Source organism: Juglans regia, chromosome 6 (assembly GCF_001411555.2).
Source record: "Juglans regia cultivar Chandler chromosome 6, Walnut 2.0, whole genome shotgun sequence".
Classification (NCBI taxonomy): domain Eukaryota; kingdom Viridiplantae; phylum Streptophyta; class Magnoliopsida; order Fagales; family Juglandaceae; genus Juglans; species Juglans regia.
In genome coordinates this window covers 8,157,912-8,176,348 of record NC_049906.1, presented here as the reverse complement: position 1 = coordinate 8,176,348, position 18,437 = coordinate 8,157,912, and the positions used below count along the sequence as shown (strand labels likewise).

Genomic DNA, 18,437 nt, shown 5'->3' with positions numbered 1-18,437 from the left:
TTCTCAAATTATTTGAGTTGATATGAATGATAATATTTTATAAATTTTATTAAAATATATTAAAATATAAATAAATTGAAATATATATTTAAATGTTTGAAATAATTTAAGATGAGTTTAACAAGTTAAAAAGTACCGAGTCTTATCAACTATTTGTTTAAGATAGATTAAGATGAGTTCGTGTTCTAAATATAGTTTAAGGGAAGGTTTAAATAGTAAATTGAGATAAGATGGGTTGAAAGGAAAGTTGAATACTGAATAGAATATTATTAAAATATTATATTTTAATATTATTATTATTTTAAAATTTAAAAAAATTAAATTATTTATTATATTTTATATAAAAATTTAAAAAAATTATAATGATTAAATGATATGAACGGAGAAAAGTCATTTTTGTATCAAACCTACCCAAACAAAAAGTTATACACAAAGCCAACGTGAAGTTGTTGAACTGAATTACAAACGAGACTACCACAATATTCCAATTTTGAAAGATTAAAAAAAGAAAAAGAAAAAAAGGAATAGGAGCAGAGGGCACGAGCTTTTCCCTGCAACATTCACAGAAAAATTACATCGAAGATGAGCTCACTTACGACATTGACGTAGCTAGAAAACATGACATAAATTAGCTAAAAGAGCACCTGATCATCCCTTTCATGATCATAACTTTATTCCTTAGTTCACAAACTGACTCACTACGTACGCGCATACATATATACCACGATCAGATTATCAATGGTGAGGATTCACGAGTGCAGAGTAGGTTTTCGGGGAAGGAGGGGTCATTTCATCGATTGTAGGGATAATCAGACCATCTTCATCTTCCTCCTCTTCCTCGAAAGCCGAAGAAGCAGTACGTAGTCTGCATGGAACGACGTTGAAAGTACTCTCTCGTGGGCAGCTTCTAGGCCTCGAGAAGAAACGTGAACACTCTGCAGCAGACTTCTGCTGCGGTAGCCCTATAATGCAGTTCCTCCTCACGTCAAGCCTCCTTGCCCTTATCAACCTCCTGCAGGCTGGCCCGACTTGGCTGAAGTAATTGTACGATAGCGAAAAGTTGTACGCATTCGGAAGTCTGCACAAGGACTCGGGAATCGTCCCGTAGAACTCGTTATGCGCCAGGTTGAGTAACTCCAGTTTTGCCAGGCACCCGAATGACTGCGGTATTGGCCCTGTCAAGATATTTCCCCCCACGTCCAACACGGTGGCCTTGGTCAAATACCCGATTTCAAAAGGGAGACAACCGGTCAATCTATTGTTCAAGAACAGAGCCTCGAGTAGGGTGTTCCAAGCCCGGCCAATACTGCGAGGGATTGTTCCGGTGAACTTGTTGTTGGCAAGGGTGAGAAACAGTGCCGGCGTGTTCCCCAATGTGGTTGGAATTGTTTGATTGAACCCGTTGTTGTTGATGAACAAAACGTCCGTGTCGATGTTGAATAATGGAGCCGGGACTGCCCCGGCATAGGTGTTGAACCTAAGGTCCACGAAGGTTAGATTCGTGGCGCCGATGACACTTGACGGGAATCCTCCGGGGAACTTGTTGTTACTCAAGTCGAGCTCGTACAAGTAGCGCAACTGGTTGATGTTCCGGTTGATTACGCCGGTAAAGTTATTGGAGTTAGCATGGAAGATAGCAATGTCGGGCAAATTGCGGATAAAGCGATAGAAGTTCAAGAAGCGACCCCCAAATCTTGCTCCATTGAAGACAATGCCAGCAAGTCCGGTGATGTTCAAGTCCGGCACGGTATCGCAATAGAAGCCCTTAAAGAGGCAGTAATTGTTGCCAACCCAAGTGCGGGTGTAGTTTTGAGGGTCGTAAGTGATGTTTCTTTTGAGCTCCTGAGTGATGAACAGAATCCTAGCTCTGTTGGACAATGGCCCGGGATTGTTTGGCGGGCGACGCGGCATAAGATTGAGGGATGGAGGGTACAAAGGAGGTCGAGGACGGATACGAGGAAAAGGATTCGGAGGAGGTGGGGGAGATATTAGAGGACATCTTCGTGCTGGGGGACATTTACCAGGTTGGGCATGTCCGTGCGAGAAAAAGGAGCAAAGGATGAACAGAGCTGAAACAAGTGAAAGCAGCATGTTGGTCATCATGTGTGAGCATTGAAAGAAGAGAGGAAGAGTTTTGTGCATGCAGCAGAAGTTCTACTCCCTAGCTACTTATAGAGTAGAGTATAATAGATGTGTCGGTCAAGCCCTTAGTATAAATCCTTATCAGCTTTTGATAAAGTAATTGCCAACATATGTAAAAGTAAAAAATAAAATAAAAAATCACAGAATATAGCGGTAAGAGTTGTATTTTTCTATAAACATTCGATGATCAATTGGAAATGCATTATGGGTCTTTACTTTAATCTACAATCAATTGGGAGCTGCAATAATGGTACTTGTCTCTTTATCGAATTGACAGTAATTTATATTCACATAAATAGTCATTAGGTCGATTTGGGAGGATCTTAGCAGATAAAAGGTAAATTATAAAGTTTTGGGGTCTCCTCAAAAAATGAAAAGATCAAAACTTGAATTGGAAATGTAGAAGTACTTAGTGTTGGAAGGATTGAGGGTTCTTTTCTTTTTCTGGTATTTGGATCCATAACATTTACTAGACTATCACATCTTTGATAATGCAGAGAAACTCTTTTTCCAATTTCGGTTTTCCGACCATTCACATTTTAAGAAAATATCGATAACAATTCAAGAAGATAATTGGTCAGTTATTTGCTGTGAAAATTACTATTTTATACTAAACTCAATTTATTCTTATCTCAAATAATCATTCTCGTTACAAATAATTAATTTTCTTACAGTAAGCAATATTTCATCATGAACCTAATGGAACTGGTGAAAAAGATGACATTACCAAATGAATTCATGGCATTGATCAATGACATGATATGTTAGTGACCCAAATCAAAGACATGAATACAAAATCATAGTGCATTTCATTTCAGTCAATCTTACAAAAACTCCAAATGCATATGACCTGATGACATAATATCTAAATCTTTAAAAATTAAGGTCTTGGTCTTGGATTCTACCCCACCCGGAGTAAAAGAAAAAAAAAAAATTCTTACAAAAACCCTTCCACGTGATTTTGGCTGTTCTTTACGTACAAGTTAATAAAAGAGGGGGGTCTCCACCCAAAAAAGAAAGCAGTGGACCAATCCAAAACCATCACTTTGATATATATAAAATACTAGAAGTAGGTCAAGCACTTTTGCTTTTAACGTATTATATATATATGTATATATATATATATATATATATATATATATTTATGTTCAATAATTGGATATGATGCTGTGTATTCTGCTCTGTTCCTTTCCTGGCAGAGTAGAGATAAAGCAGCTAATCAAAGGCATCTGGAGGAAGAAATTAAAGCAAAAAGCTATCACCTACGACTTTAAATAAAAAGAAAGTAAAGAAGATACTATAACCACATGGATAAAAATATTTAGACGAGGAAAAAGACTTTGGAGTTTGGAGAATAAAGCTGGATCATTGTGCTCTTGGACTGGTTGTTGAGTTTGATGAGATTAAAATTTTACGAATATTAATAAAATAATTTATGAATAGTAATAAAATAATTTAATTTTTATATTTTTTAGATATAAATAAAAGAGAAAAAAATTGAATAAAAATTATTATATACTGTTAAAATATATTTTTATTTAAGAATTAAAAAAATTAAATTATTTTTTATTTAAAAATTTAATAAAATAGATAATATCTATTTCAAAAGAATCAACCCCGAGTAGAAACTCAGTGAGCTGGATCATACGCGTGATCATTGGGACGACCACCGACAGCTTAGAATACCTACGGCTTTAAATAAAAAGAAAGTAAAGAAGATAATATAAACAAATAATATGAGATAAGATAAAATAAATTAAAATAAATTATAAATAATAATTAAATTTATGAATTAAAATTTATAAATAATAATAAATAATAATAAGATGAATTGATGTAACCTGAACTCACAATTCAAACTCGCTCTTGGACGAAGAAAAAGATGAGAATAAAGGCAGGTGAGTTTGGATCTCAAACTCATCTCAACTTATCATTACAATTTTTTTAAATTTTAACACAAAATACAATAAATAATTTAATTTTTTTAAATCTTAAAATAATAATAATATTAAAAAATAATATTTTAACAATATTTTATCATCTAAACTCAACTCAACTCAACTCAACTGACTTCAACATCCAAACACACCTAAGAGAATTCTCGTGAGCTTCTCTCTAAATTTTCTCATAATTTAATTAAAAATTGTATTTTTAATTTTTTTTAAAATTTTACTCATTTTTTAAAAACTTATTACATCTTACTTTTTATATATTTTTTATTTTATTAAAATAATACTTTTTATTTTTTTATTTTCTCTCATTTTCTTTTATATTCTTTCCTTATATTCTATTAAAATATAAATTAAAAATTAAAAAAATCAAAAGAATGATCTAGTACGTGTACAATTGCTTTCCAAATACACATTTTAAAATTAAAAATTATTATAAAAAATAGGATATAGCTCATTTTTTTTTTGTAGTGTACGAGGAAGCTGATGAAAATGCTGCAAGCAGGAACTCACTACTCAGTGAGCAGGAAGATATGCGATGCTTGGGACGACCACCGACAGCCTAGAGAAAGTGACAGATCATGAGAACAGAGAAGGTGACGAATGAGAACAAATTAACAAAAGCTATGTTGGGCCTTCCATGCATATTATGTACCGTTAGGACGATGAAATATTTGAGGAGAATTTCATCTATATCAGTTACTATTTATTTTTATAAACTTACAATAACTAACATATATGGCTAAAAAAAGTGAAGAACCAAGGAAAAAAAATAAAGTATTTGATAATATTATATATATATAAAAAATTCTTCTTATCAGTTATTATTCACTGTCTCCTACCTCACACTTTACGAAAAATATCCACACTATATGAAAAAAAAAAATTATAAGTATAAAGTATGAGAATGAATATATAATAGTTGATCTTGTGCATGATCTTAAACTATCTTTACAGTAATTATCTTTTCATTATACTACAGTGCTACATGACTAGGAAACCATATATTATAAAACTAAATGTATTTATCTTTAATATTACAGCTTGGAACCACCTCATGACGTGATCTCATTCTCAATAAATCAATAATAATAAAAAAAAAAGAATAATTTGAGATGGAAAAGAAGAAGTAGAGAATCATCCGTGTAATCGTAAAGCTAGCTAGCATTATTAATCATGCGTCGGCAACATTGATCAAAGCATCATGAGTTGCTTGCTTGCATATATGCAGGATGGATTAGGTAGTAAGTACTACTGAAGAAAATGGCTGAACATGCATGAGAAAGGGAAAAGCAAAAAAGTAAAAGGGAATTATTTGTAGCTTTTGGTTCACTTTCCTTTTAATTTTAATTATTAAATCTTCTTGAGTTCGTGTTTCTCCTAGTCATCAAGAGCATGTCTTTATAGTCTTTTCTTTCAAAGAGAAAATGGACAAAATTATTCCAAAGTGCAATACATAATTATTAATACAGTACCTTTGGTGACGTGGGAACAAATGCGTACGTCATAAAACCACTCTCTTATAACGTCATGCTAATAAATAAATAATATATATTTTTGACACATTTTTGTTTTTTTTTTTTTTGGTTTGGTTCGGTTCGTGATCTTTGTCAGGGTCGATCTGCCATGTCAGCTGAAAATAATGATATGGGATTGATAAAATCCTGTGGCCATAGATCAGAACAAAAATCTCAAACTTCATAAGTATACTAATTTTATCACATGATTTGGTAATTAAGATTAATTGTAATTTTTTATATTAATATTTTTATCATAAAAATATGTTTATTCAGTTAAAAGGATAGTCGTAGTTTCAATATGTTTAAACAAACCATGTGCATCATCCCTAGTAGTACTACTCCCAAAGCACCGCTAAATATCAAAGATGAGTTTTTATTGGGTCATGCTTAAATGTTTATATACAATTATGGCTCAATAAAGATAGACTACGGCCCGTTTGGAATTGGACTCAATCTAATTTTAAGTTGAGTTTAATATTCAAACACCTAATTATTAAATCATTAAACTTATTACAATTCAAAATCTCTTTACACGTGAGACCCATAATCTTTTTCAACTTAACATCTCTTTACATGCAGGAGCCACAACTATTTTTAACTTCTCATAAATACATTTAAACTTATCTTAATATCTAAGCAAATCTAAATTTATCTTAGGTGGATTGTACAAAACTCACTTCACTATCTCAATTCACTAACATTTATAAAAAATTCAACTCAGCTCAACATCCAAATGGAAACATACGGCGTCGAACTTGACCAAATATACGAACTAAGAAGTGGTTTCATGAGTGTCGATGTTTTAGTTGGATATAATGTCGTTTAATTTCTTGTTAGTAGGACTTTTCAATTATATATTAGGCTTCTTAGGAAAATGCCAATTTAATTAGGCGCTTAGAAGAAACTATATATATTTGTGGGCACTTGAAAATGTATTACATGCGCGGTGGTTCTATGGTTACAACCAAATATTGTAAGAAATCACAACAATTTAAAGTAGACTATAAAAAGCAGCTTTTCCTAATATTTTTCATGCAATTATATGACTGCTCATTTATCTTATGCTCTTTATCAATAAGAGTTACTATTTAAGTGCATTAGATGGAACATAACAAATTAGGAGTACATTGTCTTCAAGCATGGTTGAAGTTTTAATTTACATGCAAAGTTGAATAAGAACAAGCCAATTGACAATTGAGATTCATTGGCCGTTGTGGAGAGTTACGAGACGGAGAATTAAAGTGGTATATTGTCTTGACTCATACCCTGGGGGTGAGCAAACCCTTTTAACCTGAAATCCAAAAACAGTAAATTTTAGATATCACAATTATTAATGCTTAAAAAGGCATAACATGTTAGAATGAGAGAAAGATCAATTCCTGACCCCATCGAGATTGGTCGGACCTCGATCGATGTGGTGTAGAGCTCCTGACAATGATTCGGTGCAGTTGTACCGTATCGGTACATACATCCATGACAATGAATAGTAAATAAATAGAGAGAAAATAAAGAAAAATGAACACACAAATTTACGTGGTTCGACAATAAGTCTATATCCATGGGTGTTTGGAGAGGAGAGAATCCACTATAATATGCTTGTTTTATAGTTTCTTGTGGTCTCTTATCATCCCTTACAGTTGCCGGTGACTCTTAAAGATAATTTGTTCCAATAAAGACTTTGAGAATATTTAAAGATAAAATATCCAATCGAAATAATCCGCCAAATTTCGTAGAGAAATAAATTCTGAGCGCTAGTCCCTAGTTATTCGTTCCTCTCGCATTAAGAAGTAAAGATTTCTGAGCGTGGGATTAAGCGGGAGATGGGCTCGACCATGTGAAGTTCTAGAGCGGGTCTCGTCTCGGTGAGGTGAGCAGAAGATAAGCTCGACCACATAGAGTGTGAGCGTGGAGCTCATGAGCGAGAGATGGACTCGACATCATAGAGTGTGAGCGTGGGGCTTGGCTTAGTGATGCCGGACAGAATAACGATTATTCTGGAGGTTAGTTTCAATAGATAATTCACAAAAAAGAAGACAAGTGAATCATCCAAAAACACAGAGAAAACGCCTCTGATGTTCAATTCAATATTATCAATATTCAAGAATGACAAAATCAACCCACAAGCCGAGATGTAATAGTTGAAAATCAATTGTATCAGAATTTTACCAAAAATAGCAAAATCTCAATAATCATGCCAAAATTAAATAAGTAATAAAATAAATAATTTGTAAAAAATATGGTCCAAATCGAGTTCAGAATCACTTCCAAAACAGTAAATGAAATATTACCATAAAAAGTAAAAAATAACTAAAAATAGGAAATAAGAGGTGAAAACAATAGAATTTGGCCTTGAAAATTATGCGCGCTTGGTGCACAAAACATGTGTGCCTAAAGAGCTTTCCGAATTGGGTTCATAGGCGCGATTCTGATACCCGTAGTTAAAATTATGGAAAAAATACCAAAATATGTCCAAAATTGCCCCGATCAAGGAAATATCACGATCTCCTACCTTCTTTGTGCTGATCTGCCACCTCAAGAAATTTTAGCACAGTCAAGGTGCAGTCTGACAACTCAGCATCATCTGACTCGGATCCTCTTTCATCAGTCGGCCCTGGTAGGAAAGGACTCGTCCTCGAGTTCACTGTTGTTTCATCAGGGTCCACAAAACAAGGGCTCAAGTATTTCACATTAAATACATCAGAAGTCTTCAAATGGCTGGGGGAGGCATAACCTGTAGGCATTATCATTGATCTTCTGTAGGATCTCACAGGGTCCAATCTTTCGCTCTTTAAACTTATTATACTAGCCAACAGGAAAACGATCACGAGTTAATACTGCCCAAACAAACTCACCAACATCAAAAAGTACCAGGCGATGATGACCATCTACTTGAACCATGTACTTGACATTGCTCTCGTGAATGGCCAGCTTCACTTGATCATGGATGCCTCTAAGATGTTCTGCCATCTCATCTGCCTTGTGATTCAAACGACCTACACATGGAATGGGGGCTAAGTCCAGCACACCGGACGGGTTCTGACCATAGACAATCTCAAATGGACTTAGCGGTGTGGTTCTGTTCTTAGATCTGTTATAGGTGAATTTTGCTTGGGAAAGAGACAGATCCCTTTGCTTTGGTTTAGTTCTAGCCAAACTCCTCAAAAGATTGCCCAAACTCCGGTTCACCACTTCTATCTGACTATCTGTTTAGGGGTGGTAGGCGCTACTGAAATTCAACTTTGTCCCCAATTTCTCCCACAAGCTCTTCCAGAAATGGCTCATGAACTTGGTGTCACGATCTGAAGTGATTGACTGGGGAACACCATGTAAATGAACAATCTCCTTGAAGTAAAGATGAGCGATCCGAGCAGCATCCATTGTTTTCCTGCAAGCTACAAAATTTGCCATCTTGGAAAACCTGTCAACCACAACCAAAATAGAATCTATGGATCGTTGGGTCTGGGGTAAGCCCAGCACAAAGTCCATACTGACATTGAACTAAGGAGCTTCAGGAATAGGCAAGGGGTGTACAAGCTTGCATTGGTGAGAACCCCCTTGGACCGCTGACATACATAACATCGCTCCTCATAATGAGCCACATCACTAGTCAGTTTGGGCCAATAGTAATCAGAGGAAACGAGGGCCAACGTCTTATCTTGCCCAAAATGACCCTCGCTATGAAGTTGACTAATAATTTGCTGCCTTAGTGAACAATTAGGGATGCACAACTGCAATCCACGAAATAAATAACCATTATGCAAAATAAAATCATTTCGTTGACCATCAGTTACCTCCCAAAATATCCTCCCAAACAAAGGATATACTGCATACATGTCACTGAAAACCTCAAATCTTGCAACTCTGGTGGTCATGCTAGTGAGGAGTAACGTACAACGACTCAGGGTATCTGCTACATTGTTCAAACTTCTTGATAGGTGCCTCAATGAAAATGTGAACTCCTGCAAGTAGGCCACCCACTTAGCATGTTGCCTGCTCAACTTGTGCTGGCTATTGATGTACTTCAGGGCCTCATGATCAATAACAAGAATGAACTCCAGTTGCACCAGGTAGTGACGCCAATGTTTCAGGGACTAAACTATGGCATAGAACTCCAGGTCATAAGTGGAATAGTTCTTCTTTGTCCCTGACAGCTTCTCACTAAAAAAGGCCATGGGTCGTCCCTCCTGACTCAAAACACCGCCAATGCCAACCCCAGATGCATCACAATTGACTTCAAACACCTTGTCAAAATCTAGAAGTGCTAAAACTGGTGCCTCTGTCATCTTCTGCTTGACCAGTTGAAAACTGACCTCTCCCTCCTCAGACCGCTGGAAGTTACGTCCCTTGTGGCACTTTGTAATAGGAGCAATCAGAGTGCTGAAGTTTTTGATGAACCGACGGTAGAAGGATACCAATCCATGGAAACTCCTAACATCGTACAAGGTCTTAGGTTTGGGTCACCCCAAGACCTCATCTATCTTTGATTGATCTGCATGAACACCATCAATAGACACAACAAAACCAAGGAAAGTTACAGAAGTAGTAAAAAAAGAACACTTCTTTTGATTGATAAACAGGCGCTTCGTTCTCAACATATCAAGAACAGCTCGGAGATGATTAAAGTGTAACGCCCATGTAGGACTATAAATAAGGATATCGTTGAAGTAAGCTACAATGAATCTCCCCATAAAAGGCTGTAGAACCTGATGCATAAATCTCATGAATGTACTGGGCGCATTGAACAACCCAAAAGGCATGACCATCCATTCATACAACTCCTACTGCGTCTTAAACGCTGTCTTCCACTCATCTCCGGGTCTTATTCTGATCTTGTGGTATCCGCTTTTAAGGTCAATTTTTTAGAAGACCTTAGAACCGGACAGTTGATCCAGCATGTCATTTATGCATGGAATGGAAAACTTGTACTTCACTGTGATCATGTTGATCGTTTGGCTGTCAACACACATATGCCAGGAACCATCTTTCTTCTGTACCAACAGGGCAAGGACTGCACAGGGGCTCATGCTCTCATGGATGTAGCCCCTTTCCAATAACACCACCACTTGATACTGCAACTCTTCAACTTCCTTGGGACTAAGGTGATACGCAGGTCGGTTTGGTAAACTCGACCCCAAGACAATGTTGATCTGATGCTGAATATCCCTCATAGGCGATAGCCCAGGAGGAAGATCTTCTGGCATTAGGTCATAAAACTCTACTAGCAACTGTTGCACCTCTCCTGGTAAATTTGGGCTCACGACTACTGCACTGTTCCCTTAAGGCAGCAGGACATAAATCACAACTTTCTGCTCAATCACTTTTAAAAACCTTGACATAGAGAGAATGTTAGTATTATTGGCTACCAGGGTAAAAGTGGTTCCTTCCTGGTGAGGCGCCAACACAATCTTCTTTGCCTTTATTCAGCCACGAAAATTTGTATGGCTTAGGATAATGATCTGTCTTCAACTGTAATTTCTGGACAGCTTATTCGGAAACCACGTTCTCACAACTGCCATTGCTAATGATCATCTTGCAGACTTTATCTGCAATTGTGCAGGTAGTTTGGAAAATATTAGTTCTCAACCAATTGTCCCCTGAATCACCCTTGGGAGTCAGTAGACTCTTGTAAACAACCAGGGTCTCATGGCCATCACCATACAATATGTCTCCATCCTCATCATCATCATACATTGGCTCTCCAATCGCCTGAATTTCTTCTTCCACACCTTCCTCAATTAGAAGAGTTTTGCCCTTTTGATTAGCAGGCTTCTTGCATTCAGTCACTCTATGCCCCTATTCACCACACCTGAAACATCTAATATTAGAGTTAGAATTTTGACCCTGCAATGGCTGCTAGGTGGGATGATGTTCTTGATCGCTTCTGATCACTGGCCTCCTGTTCTGTTGCTTCTTTACAATGAGTGCACATTGGTATGCTTCATAAACTGTCCACAACGAGTGAAGTCTAAGGACATCCTGTAGGGACTGCCACAATCCTCCCAAATACCGCACCACCAACTGCTCTTCCATCTCAAATAGATCATTACGGGCTATCAATTGATAAAATTCTTCAGTGTAATCATCAACTGATCTTGTGCCCTGCCTCAACGAGTGAAGTCGCTGGAACAAAGATTGAGTATAGCCGAAGGGAAGGAAGTGACCCTTCATCTTCTCCCAATCAGTAATCTTGGCCTTGCCATGCTTGTCTCGTGATCGCCTTAACTACTCCCACCACTCAGATGCTCTACCTTTGAGTTTGATGGCGACCAGTTTCACTTTAACACGATCATGAACCTCCTTATAGTAAGAAATCCGCTCTACCTCATGCAACCAATCAATGAACCATTCAGCCTGTAACGTAGTAGAAAACTCGGGTAGATCCACTCGGAAGCTGAGGTCCCCATGACACTCCTCCCGACCATGGTGCTCCCAGTATAAAGGACGCTGGTGATATGGGTTTTCGAAACTAGAATCGGTATCGTGATCTTCCATCTCACGATCGCTGAAATCCTGTGCCGTTAGAAGCCGGGTTAACTCTACAACTTGTCTCTGCAAATCTTCAATCATCACATCTTGAATGCTATGATCATAGTGCGAGAGTTCCTTGTTCAGAACCTACCCATGACAACCATGACCACGACCACCAGCCATGAAAACTGATGAGAATCACCCCAGGAAAGATGCTAAAGCTCTGATACTAACTGATACCGGACAGAATATCAATTATTCTGTAGGCTAGTTTCAATAGATAATTCATATGAATGAAGACAAGAGAATCGCCAAAAAATACAGAGAAAATACCTTTGATGTTCAATTCAAAATTATCAATATTCAAGAATGACGAAATCAACCCACAAGCCGAGCTGTAATAGTTGAAAATCGACTATATCAGAATTTTACCAAAAATAGCAAAATCCCATTAATCATGCCAAAATTAAATACGTAATAAAAGAAATAATCTGTCAAAAATCTGGCCCAAATCGAGTTCAGAATCACTTTCAAAACAGTAAATGAAATCTTACCATAAAAAGTAAAAGATAACTAAAAATAGGAAATTAGAGGGGAAAACATGGGAATTTGGCCTCGAAAATGATGCACACAGAGCATAGCTGGGTGCCCACGACATGTGCGCCAAAAAGAACTTTTTGAATTTGGGTCATATGCACGATTCTGATACCCGTAATCAAAGTTATGATCAAAATACCGAAACGTGTCCAAAATTGTCCCAATCAAGGAAAGATCACGATCTCCTGCCTTCTTTGTGCTGGTCTGCTACCTCAAGGTATTTAAGCATAGTCAATGTGTAGTCTGACAACTCAGAATCAACTAACTTGAATCCTCATGCATCACTTAGTGAGATATGTTCTCTACCGAGTAAGGTACGAACGCGTAGCTCGACTATAGCAGGAGATGTATTCCATCATGTAAGTGGTGAGTGCGTAACTTGGTTATAGCGGGAGATATGCTCAACCTTATAAGGAGCGAGCGTGTAGCTCAATTATAAGATGAGATGTGCTCAAACGTGTAAAGAGCGAGTGTGTAGCATATTTTGTACCCACGAAAACAACCCACGAAAACAAAGGCTATGTTGGGCCTTCCATATTATGCACTGTTAGGAGGAGGAATTATTTTATTGCAAACATATTTAATGCATGACATGACACTCTTAAGGTGCATGACATGACACTCTTAAGGCTATATCTTCTGCATCATAAACTATCTTTGTAGTAATTATCTTTATGTATTTATCTTAATATTACAGCTTGGCCCCACAGAAAATTTCCCAAATCCGTCAGTACTTTTTTGTCCCTATAAACTAATCCATGCACTAAATTAATACTAATTGATATAATGTTGGAACCTCATGCCCTCTCATTCTCAATAAATCAATAAAAAAAAAAAAAATTGAGATGGAAAAGAAGAGGTAGAGAATCATCCGTGTAATCGTAAAGCTAGCATTATTAATCGCGCGTCGGCAACATCGATCAAAGCATCATGAGTTAGTTGCATGCAGGATGAAGGTACTGAAGAAAATTTCTGAACATGAGAAGGAAAAGCAAAAAAAGTAAAGGGAATTATTTCCAGCTTTTGGTTCACTTTCCTTATAATTTTAATTATTAAATCTTCTTGACTTCGTTTTTCTCCCGGTCATGAAAAGCATGGCTTATAAGGTCTAGATTAGATACATAAATAGTTTCATCTCATTTTATTATTATAATTTTAAATTTTTATAAAAAATATAATAAAAAATTCAATTTTTTTAAATTTTAAAATAATAAAACTATAAAAAAATAATATTTTAATAATATTTTATTTAATTTTTAATTTTTATCTAAAATTATATGATCTCTTCGATTATTTTTTTTTTCTTTTCAAAGAGGAAATGAACAAAATTCCAAAGTGGAATACATAATACACCTATGGTGACATGGGAACAAATGCGTCACAAAACCACTCTCTAAAGTCATGCTAATTAACATATATATATATATATATACACACTAGCAGTAGGTAATGTCTAAGTGACGTTAATTTTAATAAGGACTTAAATATTTATCTAAGAACTTAAAATGAAGGGTTGAGATTAATTTCTTAAAAATATTTAATAAAATTTCATCATTTATTTAATGATGAAAGATTAGTATTTTATAAATCAAATTTGATAGTTTATGTATGATATGTTATTTATATTTTAATTATTTTAATTTTAAATTAGTTTAAATCAGTGTTTTAATAAGAGAAATTATTTATATATAAATTTTAACAAGAGAAATTATTTATTATAGTGATAAATATTACAGTCTTATAATTGTATCTCTAAATTTTAATAGAAATTATTTATATAATTTTAAAGTGTGTAAAATATGCACAATATCTTTAAACAAATTTTTGATCCAAAACGTTAGATTTTACAGTAAAACCCATGCCTCTCTCTCTTTCTCCCTCACTTTTCTCCCCCCGGCTCTCTCTCTCTCCTCCCTCTCCTTTAGTGTACGTCGTACGCAGCTCTCCCCATGCCCAATTCCTCCACTACCCAGCCCGGCGCCGCCGTACGCCGGTGAGTCTCACCGCCCCTTCCACCGGCACCACCTCACTCCGGCGAGTCCCCCCACACCGGTCTCCCTCTCTCATAATCTCTCTTCCTCTCTCTCGATAGTGCACAACCCGAATGAGCTTGATGTTGCTACGCCACTGTGCGCCATCCTCCGATGCCACCACCTCCACTGTAGCCTCCCTTGCCACCGGCCATCCTCCTCCAGCGAGCTTGACCTCCATCTCCCTGCCGTTTGCCCCCACGAAATCCACCTCTCTCTTGCACGGGTTCTTCACACCCACGGCGGAGCTCCACCTCCTCTGGCCACCGCACCACCATCGGGACCTCCTTTGGCCACCGACCACCTCTCGTAGCCATTCCCACATCCAGCCGAGCCATCATGCATGCTCACCTCTTTCACGCTCTCTCCCTCTCACACACGGCCAGTTTCCCCTCCACCACCGTGATTTGTGTGATAATTTTTTTATTTTGTGTTATTTTTGTGGTGATTTTGTGGTAATTTTTTTATTTTGTGGTATTTTTGTGATGATTTTGCTGTGATTTTGTTGGGATTTTACCGTGGTTTTGCTTTGAGGATGCAGAGGGGGACGCAGAGATTAGTGGTTTGCCGTGGTTTTGTTCATTACTGTTCACGACTACTATTCATTACTGTTCACATTATAGCCTCTTTTAAGTATAAGGAGATATATATATATATATATATATATATATATATATATATATATACTAGTAGTATGGTCTAATTTTTTTATTTTTATTTTTTTTAACCTAGTGATTAAGGAAGTGTTTTTTAATGATATGAATTTTTTATTTTTTTTAAAAATGTTTATGATGATTAAAAAAATACATGAAAAAAAAAAAGAAAAGAAAAATAAAAAAGTGAAATACACATTCAGGACATATTTTCGAGCTACTTTTTCATTAGCTGTAACAGTTCTCTTTAGTTAATTAAGAATATTATCATATTTAAATTATGTTAAAACTCTAATTATTTATATAGTTATAATTTTTTAAAAATATTTAACAAAATTTCATCATTTATTTAATGATGAAAGATTAGTATTTTATAAATTAAATTTGATAATTTATTTATAATATGATATTTATATGTTAATTATCTATTTTAAATTAATTTAAATCAGTATTTAAATTTTTACCATTGGATCAAATTTAGTTTCATTTTCGTCTTGCTTTCTCTTTCTCTCTCTCATTCCGCTCAGCCACATCTTCCCTCTCTCACCTTTTTTTTTTACCTAGTGATTAAAGAAGTGTTTTTTAATGATGTTGTGAATTTTTTATTTCTTTTAAAAATGTTTATGATGTTTAAAAAAATACATGAAAATAAAAAGAAAATAAAAATAAAAAAGTGGAACACACATTCATGACACATTTTCAGACTATTTTTTCGGTAACTATAGCAGTTCTCTTTAGTTAATTAAGAATATTATCATATTTAAATTATGTTAAAACTCTAATTATTTATATAGTTTTACTTTTTTAAAAATATTTAACAAAATTTCATCATTTACTTAATGATGAAAGATTAGTATTTTATAAATTAAATTTGATAATTTATTTATGATATGATATTTATATGTTAAATATTTATTTTAAATTAGTATTTAAATTTTCATCATTGATCAAATTTGGAGAGTTATGTTGAAGGGTTAGATTTAAATCTCAAAAAGTTTCTTTTCCCTTCACTTTCTCTTTCTCCCTCTCTCTCCTTCTACTCAGCCACGTCTTCCCTCTCTCACCCAATCTCCTCCCTCAAGCAGCCGTGCGCCACTGTGGGTGTCACCGACCACGTCACTGGCTTCCTCTCACGCAGGCAAGCAAACCCCACCGTCGAAACCCCTTGGCAGCTCCTCCCTTCGCCGCACGCGAGCAACCCGAAATAGGTCTCAGCGCGTGCGCCATCGCGGCTCAGCCCTTGCACCACCGCACCACTACCATCGAGCTCCTCTTCCTCCGGTGACCACCCCCATAGACCCAAGCCACCGTCGAAGCCCCCATGGCAGCCCTCGTCTCTCCGCAACTCCCTTTTCCCACTTGGGTCTCACACGGTTTCTCCACCATAATGCCGCCGTACGTTGTCCCCTCACCACCGCACCACCACCATCGAGCTCTATTCCTCCGGCGACCACCCCCATGGACCCAAGGCACTGTCGAAGCTCCCGTGGCAGCCCTCGTCTCCCCGCAACTCCCTCTCCCGAAATGGGTCTCCCCGTTTAATGATCATTACATATAATTCAATTAAGGTATTGTATGTGGTGATTTTGTGATTTGTTATGGTATTTTGTGATATTTTTGTGATATTTTGTGGTGATTTTGTGAAGAGAATTGCTGTGAGGATGTAGAGATGGACGAAGAAGGGAAGTGTAAAATAAAAATATTGTTTATCTCTGTTCATTTCTGTTCATCTTAATATTTATCGGGCGATACACACTTTTAAGATAAAGGAGATATATATATATATATATATATATATATATATATTTCTATCATATTTTGTTTTGTTTTGTTTGGTTCATCTTTGTCATGGTCGATAGTGAAAATAATTATTTTTATTTTGAGATTTAATTTTTTTTTGAAGAGTTTAAGAAAATTATAATGATTAGATAATGATTAGATGAAAAAATTAAAAACTTAAAATTAAAAATTATTCTGTATTTAAATAATATTTGAAAATGAAATATCAGAGAATATCTAAAAATACATGAAAATACTTGTGTTCCTAAACAAGGTCTTAGTCATGGCGTGGCGTGGTGCTGCAACTGGCGACAGAAAAGATAGCAAAGGCGAAGGGAAAAGAAACCCAAAGGGTGTTATGAACCTTATGAATCTTACTGTGTTGTAGTAAGGAAATGTGATAGACTTGAAGGTAGGCTATTGAGTTAGAAATGCAGTATGCATGCAATGTGTTTGACAAAATGTAAAAGAGATGAACACATGAAAGAAGAAGATGAAAATACGAAAATAGTATTAGATAGTCACGCTGGAATTCTTCGAGGAAATTCCTTCCTCCAGGACATAACAAACTAACAGGCAACATAAAATAACCCGTAATGCAAGAACATAAATGACAGTAAATGATAGAAACGCACTGTTTGGTTTATAGATACCAAACGCTGCATATCACACATTTGTAATAGAAATAAAACACTACATTTCAGATCACGACATTTCTTTCCCTCCTCATCAAAACGCTGCGTTGCAGCCCACGGTACTCTCCAACAGATGACGCCCCATCATGACAGGGATCATAACAAAGGGAGAAAGAGAGAGAGAGTGTTGGGCTGGGGGAGAAGAAACAATAGGGTGCTTAGGGCTTAACTCACTATTTTGGTGCTTTTGTTTTTCCTAACATCGGTGGGCTGGGTATGGGTTTTTGGGCTTTGGGACTGGGCCGAGTCATGACAGGTACATGCTCATAAATTTATTTACTTCAAAGTTGTTATAAATCCGTTAGTAACTTAGTAAATATTTATGACAATTTCGAGTTTTGTTTAAGAGAAATTCTATTCTCAAGTTGGTCTGTATGTCATACTTAATAAAATATTTATATGATATAATTTGATTTAGAAGATAAATTTTAAATTCTGAATTTTATAAATCAAATCTTACCATATATATATTTAAATAATATGGATAATATACTGTACACACTATCTTGAGAATAGAATAATTCTTTGTTTTATTGTAAAGATGTATTAAAAAAAAAGTACTTAATCCATTCCAGCCTAATCAAAATGATGAAAATTGATTTGT

General features: G+C 35.9%; 1 protein-coding gene across 1 annotated transcript; it reads right to left on the bottom strand.

The window, feature by feature from the left end:
- Nucleotides 1-393: 393 nt before the first annotated feature.
- LOC118348786 (uncharacterized protein At4g06744-like) lies at nucleotides 394-2,180 on the bottom strand. Its single transcript, XM_035691284.1, has one exon. It carries the CDS (start codon nucleotides 2,140-2,142, stop codon nucleotides 736-738), a length of 1,407 nt encoding a protein of 468 aa, XP_035547177.1. The 5' UTR covers nucleotides 2,143-2,180; the 3' UTR covers nucleotides 394-735.
- Between the last annotated feature and the right edge of the window lie 16,257 nt (nucleotides 2,181-18,437).

Bases quoted from the DNA above. Each gene is read 5' to 3' on its own strand.
- LOC118348786 (XM_035691284.1), bottom strand. From the start codon at position 2,142: ATGCACAAAACTCTTCCTCTCTTCTTTCAATGCTCACACATGATGACC.